General features: G+C 33.9%; 1 protein-coding gene across 7 annotated transcripts in view; it reads right to left on the reverse strand.

The window, feature by feature from the left end:
• The window catches only part of ptprz1a (protein tyrosine phosphatase receptor type Z1a), a 180,527-nt gene that overhangs the window by 31,804 nt on the left and 134,349 nt on the right, over positions 1–14,374 (reverse strand). For 2 of the 7 annotated variants that reach the window (XM_087312407.1, XM_087312406.1), the window contains exons 11-15: positions 14,006–14,046; positions 12,778–13,423; positions 7,866–8,010; positions 5,082–5,167; positions 2,963–3,048 (exon numbers count right to left, since the gene is read on the reverse strand). In XM_087312407.1, the coding sequence (XP_087168533.1) occupies positions 2,963–3,048; positions 5,082–5,167; positions 7,866–8,010; positions 12,778–13,423; positions 14,006–14,046 (1,004 nt within the window). Of the gene's footprint in view, positions 1–2,962; positions 3,049–5,081; positions 5,168–7,865; positions 8,011–9,718; positions 9,944–11,248; positions 13,424–14,005; positions 14,047–14,374 lie in introns of those variants that run through there. The other 5 variants (XM_087312405.1, XM_087312404.1, XM_087312409.1 and 2 more) reach the window with 3 other exon arrangements.

Consider the following 14,374-nt stretch of genomic DNA (forward strand, 5'->3'; position numbering starts at 1 on the left):
AAACATTGTGATATTAAAGGGCACCTATTTGACCTCTTTTTCAAGATTTAATACAAGTCTTTTGTGTCTCCAGAATGTGTCTGTAAAATTTCAGCTCAAAACACCCATTAGATTATTTAATATACCTTTCAGAATATTGGAATTTTCAGCTCTGAGCACCTTGTAGCTGTTTTTGTTGCCTATGCCTTTAATGGAAATTAGTTAGTTGGCCCCGCCCACCGTATCTATGAGAGTGTGTGAGTGTCTCCATTTCCTGCTCTGTCAGATAAACAGCACAGTGACAGATATAAAGGACGCAGATCTCACATTATGTTTGTGAGAATTACTACAGTAAGATCTTTTACAATGATTGTTTAATGTATTTGTTGTGGAGTTAATTCAAGCCTTTCTGCAATGATGAGTCACACACAATGTATTAAGTATTAAGCGTTTCTCCCAAAGAAAAGCCTGTCTAAGCAAAATGCTAGCAGGCCTCTGTAGCTCCGCTCACGCTCCGCCTCTTTGCCCTTGTTTGGTATCCCACAGTCGGTGCGATGAGCTACAAACAAAATGGTGACGGTTGGCTACGCCTACTTGTAGCTTCTTTTGCACTCTTCAGAAACCTATGGGTGATGTCACGGATATTACATCCATATCTTATACAGTCTATGGTTAATACTCTGCTGTCAATCAATTCAGTGGGCAGAAAAACCACACTCCTACTACTCCACAAAATGGGCCTCAAAATGGGAGAAATTTGGATCTTATTTTAATGTCTAGAAATTTAATTTTATTGTCTTTATATGGTAACACTTTACAATAAGGTTCATTAGTTAATGCATTTACTAACATGAACTAATCATGAACAACACATGTAAAGCATTTATTAATCATAATTGAACATTTACTAATGCATTATTAACATCCAAGTCCATGCTTGTTAACATTAGTTAATGCACTGACTTAACATGAACTATGAACAACTGTATTTACATTAACTAACGTCAACTAACATGAACAAATACAGTAGTAAATGTATTGTTCATTGTTTGTTCATGTTAGTAAATGCATTATTTAACATTAACTAATGAACCTTATTGTTAAGTGTGACCCTTTATATTACTACAGTATGACTGTGGACACAGTTTTGTACAAAGAGCTTACAAAAGATGATTTTCATCATAGGTGCCCTTTAAGTCAAAATTTGTCAATTTTCTTTTTCAAAATTCTGAGAAATATTTGCCCTAATGGGATATAAAGTCCTACATGTGAAAAAAAGCCTTTTTAAATATCTTATTGTCCTAAATGTCTTAATAACAAGAAAGTTGTCATTGCAAATGGGGAGTCACAAGTATTTGAGGTTTCCTGATCATTTATTTATTTATTTATTTATTTATTTATTTATTTATTTATTTATTTATTTATTTATTTGTTTGTTTATTTGTTTGTTTGTTTGTTTGTTTGTTTGTTTGTTTGTTTGTTTGTGTGTTTGTTTATTTATTTGGATGGTTGGTTATTTATTTCTTTATTGTTTGTTATTAATTAATTATTTAATTAATTTATTTATTTATTCGTTCATTCATGTTTATCTACTGCTACATTTATTTTTCTAAATATTAAACAAATGGCACTAGATGTTCAGGAATCAACTTTTGTGCTGTTATATGATTAATTATAACTTTGGTACTTTTTTGATACGATTTAAATAATTTATTTGCTTATTTTTTTATTTTAAATGTATTTTTTATTTATTACTTGGCTTTCCTATGAAAAAAATATTTATTTACTTGTTTATTTATTTATTTTTTTATTTTATTTATTTTTTAATTATTAATAAGTCATTCATTTATTCATTCATTTGTTCATTCATTGATTTATATTTATCTACTACTACATTTCTTTTTCTAAATATTAATCAAATGCCACCAGATATTCAGGATTTAATTTTTGTTCCGTTATATGATTAAATTTAGACACAAATATCAATGATGGACAGAAACAGTTGCTCTAGTGAGATCCTACAAAGTCCAAATTGTGAAAAAATCTCAATGACAAGAAAGTTGCAGGAGCAAACAATAAGTAATAAGTACCACTTATAACAAGCTTTTATGCAAATGAGAAAGTATAATGTCGATACTATTTTTGATACTGATTAAATATTTTATTAGCTTTTTTGTTTAAATAAATGTATTTATTTATTATTTGTAATTTCTTGAGAAATTATTTTCTTTCCTTTTTATTATTATTATTATTATCATCATCATCATTATTATTATCATCATCATCATCATCATCATCATCATCATCATCATCATCATCATCATCATTATTATTATTATTATTATTATTATTATTATTATTATTAGAAGTTTGATCTAGTGAATGCCAAAACAATAAAACCATTATGCTACATAATTAAATGCAGCCACACATATCAATAATAGACAGAATCCGAAGCCATGCAAACAGAAACATGCATTTAAACACTGGAGTTTGCATCAATCTTTGTGTTTACCATAACTAGCATGCCACAACACACAGACTTTCATTCACTTCATAACACAAACATCCTCAAAACAGAAACTCATGAAACATATCCATCACTTTTTTTTCATAGGTGGCACTTATGACAAGAACTAATAATTAAGTACTGCCTTGTTTGTGTCCAATTAAAGCTTGCCTGATTTTTGAATGATCTAATCAAGTGTGAAGAAAATCTCCAATCTGACACTGATTGATGTTAATGAAGCTGTATGTGGGTCTGTTTGTGCACCTGACTGGAACATAGAGCTGAATGCGTTACTGACCTAATTATAACTCAAAAGCATTATCAACAACTTGTGTTTATGCATGAGCGAATAGACAAAATACATTCGTTTATGAGACATGCCTTAATGACATGTTGAACTGCTACATCAAGGCTCATGAGAGACAGCTGTCCCTTGAAACGTGTGGAAGGAGAGGGGGATGATAGGATACCAACCTCGAACTCTCTGGAAAACGAGCTGGTGTTGTGAAGCTCTGTCACATGATTCACAAATTGCTTTACTGGCAGGGGTTCATGTTCACCTGGAAGAAAAGGAATATTATTGGTCTTTAATAATGTAAAACAAAGTGTTAATTTTTTTTCTTTTTATTATTTTAAATTATTCACCTGTTAATAAATTTATATTTAGGTGTTTTATACAAATAAAAGGAAGAATATTGTGTTAAATTATAAGAAATTTATTTTCAATAGTTTTTAGTGTTTTTGTTTTTCAATTAGGTCACTCAGAAAACTATAAAGCTAAAAGAAAATTATATAAAAATATATATAAATATTTAAATTGGTTATATATATATATATATATATATATATATATATATATATATATATATATATATATATATATATATATAAATATATATATATATATATATATATATATATATATATATATATATATATATATATATAGTAGTGGGTAGCACGTTCGCCTCACAGCAAGAAGGTCGCTGGGTCGCTGGTTCGAGCCTCGGCTTAGTTGTGTAGTTTGCATGTTCTCCCTGCGTTCACGTGGGTTTCTTCCAGTTGCTCCGGTTTCCCCCATAGTCCAAAAACATGCGGTGCAGGTGAATTGGGTAGGCTAAATTGTCCGTAGTGTATGAGTGTGTGTGTGAATGAGTGTGTGTGGATGCTTCCCAGAGATGGGTTGCGGCTGGAAGGGCATCCGCTGCGTAAAAACTTGCTGGATAAGTTGGCGGTTTATTTCGCTGTGGCGACCCCAGATTAATAAAGGGACTAAGCTGACAAGAAAATGAATGAATGAATATATAAATACAATTTCTGTTTAAGGGCGAGCAGATTTTTTCAACACATTTCTAAACATAATAGTTTTAATAACTCATTTCTAATAACTGATTTATTTTATCTTTGCCATAATGACAATACATAATATTTTACTAGATCTTTTTCAAGACACTTCTATACAGCTTAAAGTGACATTTAAAGGCTTAACTAGGTTAATTAGGTTTACTAGGCAGGTCAGGGTAATTAGCCAAGTTGTTGTATAACTATGGTTTGTTCTGTAGACAATCGAAAGAAAAAAATTGCTTAAAGGAGCTAATCATTTTGACCTTAAAATGGCTTTTTAAAAAATAAAAACTGCATTTATTCTATATGAAATAAAACAAATAAGACTTCCTCTGGAAGGAAAAATATTATCAGACATACTGTGAAAATTTCCTTGCTCTGTTAAGCATCATTTGGGAAATATTTAAAAAAAGAAAACAAATTTCAAAGGGGTATAAAGGGGCTAATAATTCTGACTTCAAATATATATGTTTGTGTGTGTGTGTGTGTGTGTGTGTGTGTGTGTGTGTGTGTGTGTGTGTGATAGATAGATAGATAGATAGATAGATAGATAGATAGATAGATAGATAGATAGATAGATAGATAGATAGATAGATAGATAGATAGGTAGGTAGGTAGGTAGGTAGGTAGGTAGGTAGGTAGGTAGGTAGGTAGGTAGGTAGGTAGGTAGGTAGGTAGGTAGGTAGATAGATAGATAGATAGATAGATAGATAGATAGATAGATAGATAGATAGATAGATAGATAGATAGATAGATAGATAGATAGATAGATAGATAGATAGATAGATAGATAGATAGATAGATAGATAGATAGATAGATAGATAGATAGATAGATAGATAGATAGATAGATAGATAGATAGATGTCTTAAAAGCAACAAGTTGACTTTTTGACTTTACAAAAATAATGTAAGCAAACCCAGTGTAACTTGAAACTGTCAAGTCAACTTAATTTTTATAATTATGCTAATTGTACTCACTTTTTAAAGTCACCTAATACCTTTTACAGTGACTATTTTAGCGCATCTGTTTTCAAATAATTACTGCGAATTATTATAATATTAGATATTTAGTGCGTCATTAAGTCTATAAAATCTACATTTATAGTATGTATTGAATTTAGAAGACTAAATTTATGTAGTATATGATGTTTGGTTTTTAATAAATGAATCAGATAAGAGAGAGAAAAAGAGCATAGCTCATTTGAGTGGAAACATATATTGCGTTTATAAAACTGTTTGTGGTACTACCTGTAGGGTTTAGCAGTGGCAATGAGGAAATGACCCTGGGCGAAGTGCTGTCCTCGATGTAGAAATGAGCAGTCTGAAAACACTTCCTGTAACGGCATTAAACACTTTTATTAAACATACTGTTGACTGACTTTCACACAAATATACACCCAGTGGCTCTCACACATAAGCTTTGGGTATTTGCCTGTTGTTGTTGTTGTGTTATCCACATATGTGCTCAAAGCTTTAAAAAAAAAACATCATATTCAATCTAATCCACAACACGTTTTTAACAGGATCACTTAAACCGGAAGCTGTTTTGTCTAAAATTCTAACTTCTTGGAAGGGATTAGTGCTCACAATGGTGGCCACAGACACAGATTTAGCACTAATGTTTTGAAGACGTCCCATTAAGTGCGCATCTGTCTGCTCTCCAAATGAGCACCATGTAGCTACAGATGGACAAGCAGTCGTACATGAGCGTGTTCTGCTGAGATTGAACCACCCACGGCTGCGCTAACAAGACACGAACATGACTTGGTCGTGTCGAACATAATCACGTGGAGGAGGTTCTTTCTCCAGCCTGGCAGCATGTGCTCCCTGTAGGCCCACAAACAACAGATCAGCATATCGGAGATTTAATCACCAGCTCCAAGATTACCGATTTAATCTCCTCGCAATCTTCGCGGTGTTACAACAAAAAGTCAAACACGAGCAATATGCTGAAGGGGCAAGAGGCACGTCGCAATGAGAAATGTACAATCTTGTGTGTTTACACATCCGAGACATCTTCTTGATGGGATTTGCCAAAGTTGCTTATTTCACGGTTGGGAATATCTGACGGAAAACAAGGCTTTTCAGACTTCCATCCTGGTGTGGAAGGAGCATTTTATTTAGCGCTTTGGTGTGAATTCGGGGGCTGTTTCGCACACACGGAGACCACCGCCACATCATGGCTTGTTTATCTTGCTTCCCTTTGAGGTGGTCCGTCGCCCGGTGGGTGTGAGATTGGGTCTGTGCCCAAGATTAGACCCCCATCACAGACAGACAACACGCTCCTCATGGGGCCACACAGCACTCCCCCCCCCTTCTCCTCCTTATCGACGATTGTTATGATTATGGATTAGTAACAATATGATGGAAATCACAAGCAGCTGTCTAGGAGGAAGTCTATTTTTGTTTTTCATGCACCCTCAACTGAGTTTCTTGGCCTAAATTAATAAGTTTCTTAAAAAAATGAATTACTGTGCTAACATATAAACTGCCTTTGTAAAACTTTTTTAACCTTTGTTAATATAGGTGAATTATTTAAATTAATATGAAATGATAATTTTTTTGTTTATTTGTTTTATGTTTTTGCTAATAACTATTTAACTATTGATGACATTCCAAATTTAATATATGTTTATATATTGGCATAGAATAAACCAAAAAAGACATGTTTTCAGCTTTTTCTATACATCATTTTTGGACAACATAATACCAATGATTTTACTTCGTAAGAGTTCGGAAATCAAAATTTGGTAAAAAAATCCTGATTTTCAAAAAATGTAAAATAGCGGTCGTTAAGTTACATAAATTTACCATAAAATAACAGACGCTAAATTACATAAATTTACCATAAAATAAAGGACGTTAGGTGACAGAAATTTACAATAAAATAAAGTCGTTAAATTCCAGAAACGTACCGTAAAATAACAGGCGTTAAGTTACAAAATATACCATAAAATAACAGACGTTAAATAGCAGGAGTTTACCATAAAATAACGGTCGTTAAATTACAGAAATTTACCACAAAACAATGGACGTTAAATTACAGAAATTTACCAGAAAATAATGGTTGTTAAATTACAGAAATTTACCACAAAATAACAGTTGTTAAATTAACGAAATTTACCCTAAAATAACAGGCGGTAAATTACAGAAGTTCACCGTAAAAATGTTAATTTCCGATAAATTTCTGTAATTTAACATCTGTTAATTTACAATAAATTACTGTAATTTAATGGTCGTTATTTTATGGGGGTTTTTTACCGGACCCCAGATTTTGGTAAAAAAAAAAAAAGAAAAGAAAAGAAAAGAAAAAAATAATAATGGACTTTTTTCTTTACAGTGTATAAATACACACACACAGAGCTTTGAAAAAAACAGTGAGCTTAATTTCCCTGAATTTACTGTATTTATTAGGTACAGGTTTTAGTAAATTATTAATCTTTTTTTAGTCTCTGAATGTCTCATTATATTTTCAATTTTCAGATAAACTATTGTCATTGAGACCAAGAAAATTTAAACAATTTTTCTGTGAGACCACATTGTTTGCTTCTTCTGTATAATAATATAATATTATATGCTGGATTGTGCTACTTACTTTTTTTAATGCTGTCCTGCACAAACAGAAACAAGCTTTTTAGAATCATAAACATCTCTTTTTTTTCTTATTATTATAAGCAAAAATGGCTCACATTTACCATAAGATTTTGTGAGTTAATGTCAATGTATTTACTAACATATACTAACGAAAATCCATACTTGTAAATTAATCAATGCACTGAGTTGAATGAACTAGCAAGAACAAGTTTATTTCCATTAAGTAATGTTAACACAGATGAATGAGTACTATAAAAATATATTGTTCTTTGTTTATGTTAGTAAATTCATTAACATTAACTAATACAACCTTATTGAAAAGATTTACCCAAATATTAATGTAAAATCTGAATGAAATCAGACCCATTTTTAGTCAAACCCATATCTTAAAAGTCCAGTAAACCCGCAGAAATGGCTATTTTTTCCCCATAGACTTACCTCCAGTAAATGTAAATGCCGATCAAAAAAATGAGACCCAGGAAAGTGAGTGTGGAGACCACAGCCAGAGGAACCACCGCCTTCTTCTGCCGCTCAATGCTGCTCGCCAGGCCCACCCGGGACTCATGACTGCTGTTATTAGCATCTATAGGTCATCAGATAAGAGCATCATCATTAATCAATGTTCTTTTAGATTCAGGAAATGCAATATAGTATTAGATTCAAAGACATATAAGGCAGAAAACCAATATCTGATGTATGGCAATATATTAAAATTACACACATGACATACAAGTTCATATTTTCATATATGCAACATTTATTTCAAAATATTGCAAAAATGTCCACTTATAGACCATTTCAATTTAGCTATGTCCTGCTTTTAACATTTCCTGCTTCTTATCATACTATTTCATAACTGTAACAAGAGGAACTTCATATATTGATATAAAATCATATATTCATGTTAAAACAGCTATAATAACATGATTTATCAGAATGTGGACCTTTTTGGATTTTCGGAAACTACGGAAATTAAAAACGTGAAACAGGAAATACAGTAGGACCACTGTTATTGATCACATTCTTCAAAATGGTCTACATATTTTTAACCATTGGAATTACAAATATCAGAAACTTATCTATTATGTTAAGTCACATACACACATAGATAGATCACATCTAAAATAAAAGTTTATTTTGACACAATACGTGTGTGTGTGTTTTGTATATTTATTATATGTATGTGATACAAACACATACATAAAAGCAAACTATACAAAGCATTTTTGTCTCAAAGATATTTAAATGTATATATATTTTGTATGTATATATATATATATATATATATATATATATATATATATATATGTATATATATATATATATATACACACACACACACACACACACACACACACACACACACACACACACACACACTTGAGGTCAAAATATATATATATATATATATATATACACACACACACACACACACACTTGAGGTCAAAATTATTAGCCCTCTTTGAATTTTTTTCTTCTTTTTTAAATATTTCCAAATGATGTTTAACAAAGCAAGGAAATTTTCACAGTATGTCTGATAATATCTTTTTTTTCTGGGAAAAACTCTTGTTTTATTTCGGCTAGAATGAAAGCTGTTTCTAATTTTTTAAACACCATTTTAGGGAAAAAATTATTAGCCCCTTTAAGCTATTTTTTTTAATACTCTACAGAACAAACCATCATTATACAATAACTTGCTTAATTACCCTAACCTGCCTAGTTAACCTAATATCCCTGGTTAAGTCTTTAAATGTCACTTTAAGCTGTATAGAAGTGTCTTAAAAAAATATAGTAAAATATTATTTACTGTCATCATGGCAAAGATAAAATAAATCAGTTATTAGAAATGAGTTATTAAAACTATTATGTTTAGAAATGTGTTGAAAAAATCTGCTCTCCGTTAAACAGAAATTGGGGAAAAAATAAACAAGCGGTCTAACAATTCAGAGGGGCTAATAATTCTGACTTCAACTGTATATTATATATATATATATATATATATATATATATATATATATATATATATATATATATATATATATATATATATATATATATACATACTTACACACACACTCACACATATTTTGTCCTAAAAACATGTATTTTGTATTAATCGTAATTAATCTAACATAATAATGTTTAACATATTTGTACATAAATATACACATATTTGAGATTTCAATGGTTGGGAAAATATATGTAAGATATATTTAAAACTTGTATGACATATACACTACCAGTCAAAAGTTTGGGGTCAGTTTTTTTTTCATGTTTTTTTAAGGAAAGTAAGGGTTAAAATATATTTATTACTTATTGTATGTACTTTCAAATTAAATTAAGACTCCAGTCATCATTGCTTTTATTACTATTACCATTAATAATAACAGTTATTTTATATTGCGATAACATTTCACTATTTTACAATTTGTACTGTAATTTTGATGAAACAAATGCAGCCTCAGTGAGCAGTATAAGCTTATTTTAAAACATTTCAAAATCCCACTGACCCCAAACTTTCGACTGGTAGTGTATGTCATTTGTATATATTTCCATATGCCAGATTTCTATTTGGGAACATATACTGTATATACTGTAAACTCACCTTATGAAATGTTTCAAGTAAAAGGAATTATCTTACTTCATGTAACCTAATTTCAGATTGACCGTACTCTAGTATTAAGGTGACTAAAGGTCATTTGCAAACCAGTAGGCCTTATACTGTAATAACAAGTATAAAACATATATTTATAATATAATTATACTGTAAAAACAAACCCTAAAATAACAAGTCCAAAAATGTGACAATTATTTATGTAGACATAATAATGGCACAATCAATGCAGCTGATAATGACGACGAAAAAAAATGTAGATTTTGGTAAAGGTGCTATGTTTAACTTAAAATCTACATAAAACAACAAAAGGTTTGTTAAACCAAACCTCCTTTTGTACTTTTGTATTGAGTTCAAGCTGTTCCCACAGGATATTGACTCAGTTTCTCTTTGATTCTTAAAGACCCTATAATCACTATGTAACCATAAGGATTGGCATAGCACCACTTAATTTATTCCATCAGAAATGTGTTTCACACAAAGAAGCTAAGAAGTTCATAGGTCATGATTCATTGCAGACAGACACGTTTGAGAGATTAAGACATGGCCTAGGACTGTCTGAAATGACCTCGGCATCCCAGCCAAAAAAAATGCTGCCACTGCCAGCTGTCACATACTGGAGCGTAAATATAAGAGATTTGCTGCGCTCTGCTGGACAAACAGTGAAATGTGTAAACTGTCCCATGGAGGAATCATCAAGCTAAATTAGCCTAAATATTAGCTCGCATGCTAAGGCATTTAACTATGTGGTTAAATTTGCAATGCAAATATTCTATATTATATATAACACTAGATAAATCTACAAGTTATTCCAATTAATAATGTATGTCATGCCATTGGTATGTTTCTAATGCCATATGTAAGCATGCTAATACACATTTGAAACAAATAATAAAACAAGCAACATGTAACACAACACAGGACACAGAGGAATCACATGGGACTAGGAATCAGACATGCATTGTAATGATGGGATTTGTGTAATTATGATGATGGTTCTTCATTAGCATGTTTATATTTAAATTGTCAGAAAGTTATATGTATGTGATTTAGTAGTGAACGCTTACCTTCCGAGTGGACTCACTACCGTCTACAAAGCACTTTCTGGATGAATGTTTAGTTACTTAGATGACATTTGAGGTGGGTAATGGCATTCAAATTTTATGATGAATTAGGATGAATCCTCAAACCAAGAGGTTTGATGTACTTTTCGACTCTTCGATGATAAATCAGCTTCACTGAGCATGTCTAAATCAAGAAGCACCTTCACCAACGGACATCAGTAACCGAGAGCTTTACCTTCCACTGGTTCCTCTTCTGATTCCCTCTCTGTGCGCTCTGGAATACTGAAGTCTGAAGAGGTCTCGTTATCAGTGAGAGTTTCACCTGATCCACTCTCCTCTTCCCAGCTTCCTCGTAGAGTCCAAGACGGGCTGGGCTGCAGGGTGACTCTGAAGTCGGTAACTTCACTCTCGGTCCCGTTCTCACCCTCAAAGTAGAATGACGAAGAGTGCTCCTCATTCCCATCATCAGTCTCCTCAGGAGATACTTCTGTAGGAGAGGCAGTGGTGATATATGGAGCGGCGATACTCTCGTCTCCTGATGCTGAGCTTTGGCCCCAGTCTAAATCGAAAGTCCAGCCTGAGGCACTGTTCTCCTGCTGCCCATCTGCAGAGTGTGTGGGCATGGAGCTGGATTCTGGAGCAGAGGAAACTGGAATGGTTGGGGGGACCACGGGAGCAACTACAGTGATGGAGTCTGAGGGAGAGGTTGGTGCAATTGTTGGGGGCACCACAGGAGTAGGTGTGGATCTGAGTTCTAGTATAGGGGTTGTGGTAATTGCTGAAGACCTAATGGGAGCTGATGCTCCTAGGGACTGTCCGATTGCACTTTGTGCAATGTTATTGACCGTGGCTGCAACAGACAAGCTAAGGTCACTAGATGGTTTGGTAGAAATGGAAAGAGAGGGCAAGAGCGCCTTGGTGCTGAGGTCCAAGCCTGCATCACTGCACAGAGAAGTACTGGCACTGGAAGTGGACTGAAACAAATGGAGTTCTACAGGATTAGATAGGAGACTACTACAAGGGGGCAGTCCAGAAACCGAGGAAGGCAGCAGGGAGTTGGAAGAGGCATGCAAAGAGAATTTACTACTGAAAGTAGGAGCTGCTAGAGAAGAATCAACCCACTCTGTTAGCAGGTTAGATTCTCCATTGCTACCTAAGAGAGAAGCATCAGTATCAAGGGTTGTGGTCGTCGTAGAGTAGTCTTTAGAGACAGGAACCGAAGGCTGGAGATACGCAGGGGTGCTCAGCACAGAGATAGTACCGGAGTGCTCAGAAAGATGTAGAAGGCTGGATTCAGAACTTGGCAGCATTGGGTCAACAGAAGCGGTCACTTCTGATAATGTTTGAAGGGGTAAAGTAGTTCTACATGGGGGGTCAGCCGAGGCGGACCCAGATAAAACAGCATCATCACCATCATCATCAATACAACCACCACTAGAGACAGACTCCATGTCTAAATAAGACACAGAGCCACTGAGGGATAGGGTAGGGTAGGAAGGGGAAGGGGTGATAGACTGCGCACCACCAGACACCAGCATGGTAACAGTGTACGGGATGTCCCAGTCAGGGATGGGCTCAGACAACACACTGCTTAGGGAATAGGGGGACACAGGACTTGCATGCACATAGGACAGAGTGTCAGAAACAGAGGGGGCATATGGGGCGCTCTCACCATTAAACACCGGCTGGGTGGTCTGCGACAGAACAGTGCTGAAAGCGGCAGTAGCTGGAAAAGGCAAGCTAGCAGTTGTAGGCCACAGAGGGACTTCTGAGGGGAAGGTAGAGGAAGTGGAGTCCACTGGGATTTCAAGCAATGGGGCTACAGTCTGTGAACTCTCCTCAAAGCTGTCTGTGATTGTTACCGGTTCAGTCACATCCTCAACCTCCAAAATGTCTATCGAAGCTGATGTAACAAATCTCTCAAGGGTTTCACTTGTTTCAGGGGTGACACTTGTTGGAGAATCTGTAAAGCTACTGCTTTGGACATCAGACTCTGAAGAGACACCTGCTATAAATCTAAAACTATCTGGTGTTGTGGTGTGTACATCTACAACAAAAGTTGTGGTTATGGTTGTAGGTTGGTCTGTGTGTTTTGCTGTTGGTTTATCAGTGTATACCACTGGAAAAATATCATCATGAGTCTTCTGAGATTCTTCTACTGGGAGTCTTCTTTCATGAGTCCTTTGTGTCGTCTTAACAACTGGATGGATCAGACGCTCTGTTGTAGTAACTCTTGGGCTGGTTGTGGTGGTTTGGAAGGGATATGGAAGCCTTTCTGTTTCCGGTCTGATTAAAAATGGGTTTATATGATAGTTTTCCTAAAATAAAAGACAAAGACAAAGAGATGTGTTTAATTCTGTTAAAAAACAATATTCATCAGTAACTACCCAGGAAGCAAAGAATTCTGGCCCAGATTTGCCATAAATCTGGCACAGCAGGCATTCATCCGGCACTGGCATACAATATGTGGGCCAAACATGACCCTGGTTTGGATGTAGAATGTAGTATTTAGGCCAGATGTTAAAAATTGATATGAGGGCCATGTAAGTTTGGCCTTGACCCACATTTAAAATACATTTGCATTATTTTCAAATAAAGAAAAAAATTCTACCAATCGAGAAAAAGCTTAAATCGCAATGATTAATGGATTTATCAATTTGATTGCAGTCTTGACACACCAACATATTTGGTCCAGTTCAGGCTCAGTGATGGGTTATTAAGTTGGCTGAGACTTGGCCCAGATGTGGTCCATGTTTGGCTCTTGTTTGGAAGCCAGACTTGATCCAGTCATGTTCCGTAGTTCACTGTGGCATGTTGGAAAAGCAAAAGCTGATTGTGTGGGCCAGAGATATTTTGCTAAGTGGGTGATATTAGTGATATCGAGTGATGTTGACAGTTACCTCTTCATCATAGTCAAATGATTCAGAATCATTGTCTGCTTCTGAAAATAAATCAAACATAAATGTGTTAAACCAAAGTATGACTTAAGTAGGCTTTGCTACTCTAACACAATGTTCATAATACTAAAAGTAAACTAAACATTTGTAATAAATCTTAGTTACATATCTAATAGTATCACAATATTGTTTATCATTAATACGTTTATTTTGAACAACAGATATATAACAATTACACACAGTTGAAGTCAGAAATATTAGCCTCCCTCTGATTTTTATTATTATTTTTTTTATATTTCCCAAATAATGTTTAACAGAGCAAGGATTTTTTTCAGTATGTCTGATAATATATTTTTTTCTTCTGGAGAAAGT

Source organism: Danio rerio, chromosome 25, assembly GCF_052040795.2.
Source record: "Danio rerio strain M-AB ecotype USA chromosome 25, GRCz13ab, whole genome shotgun sequence".
Classification (NCBI taxonomy): Eukaryota; Metazoa; Chordata; class Actinopteri; order Cypriniformes; family Danionidae; genus Danio; species Danio rerio.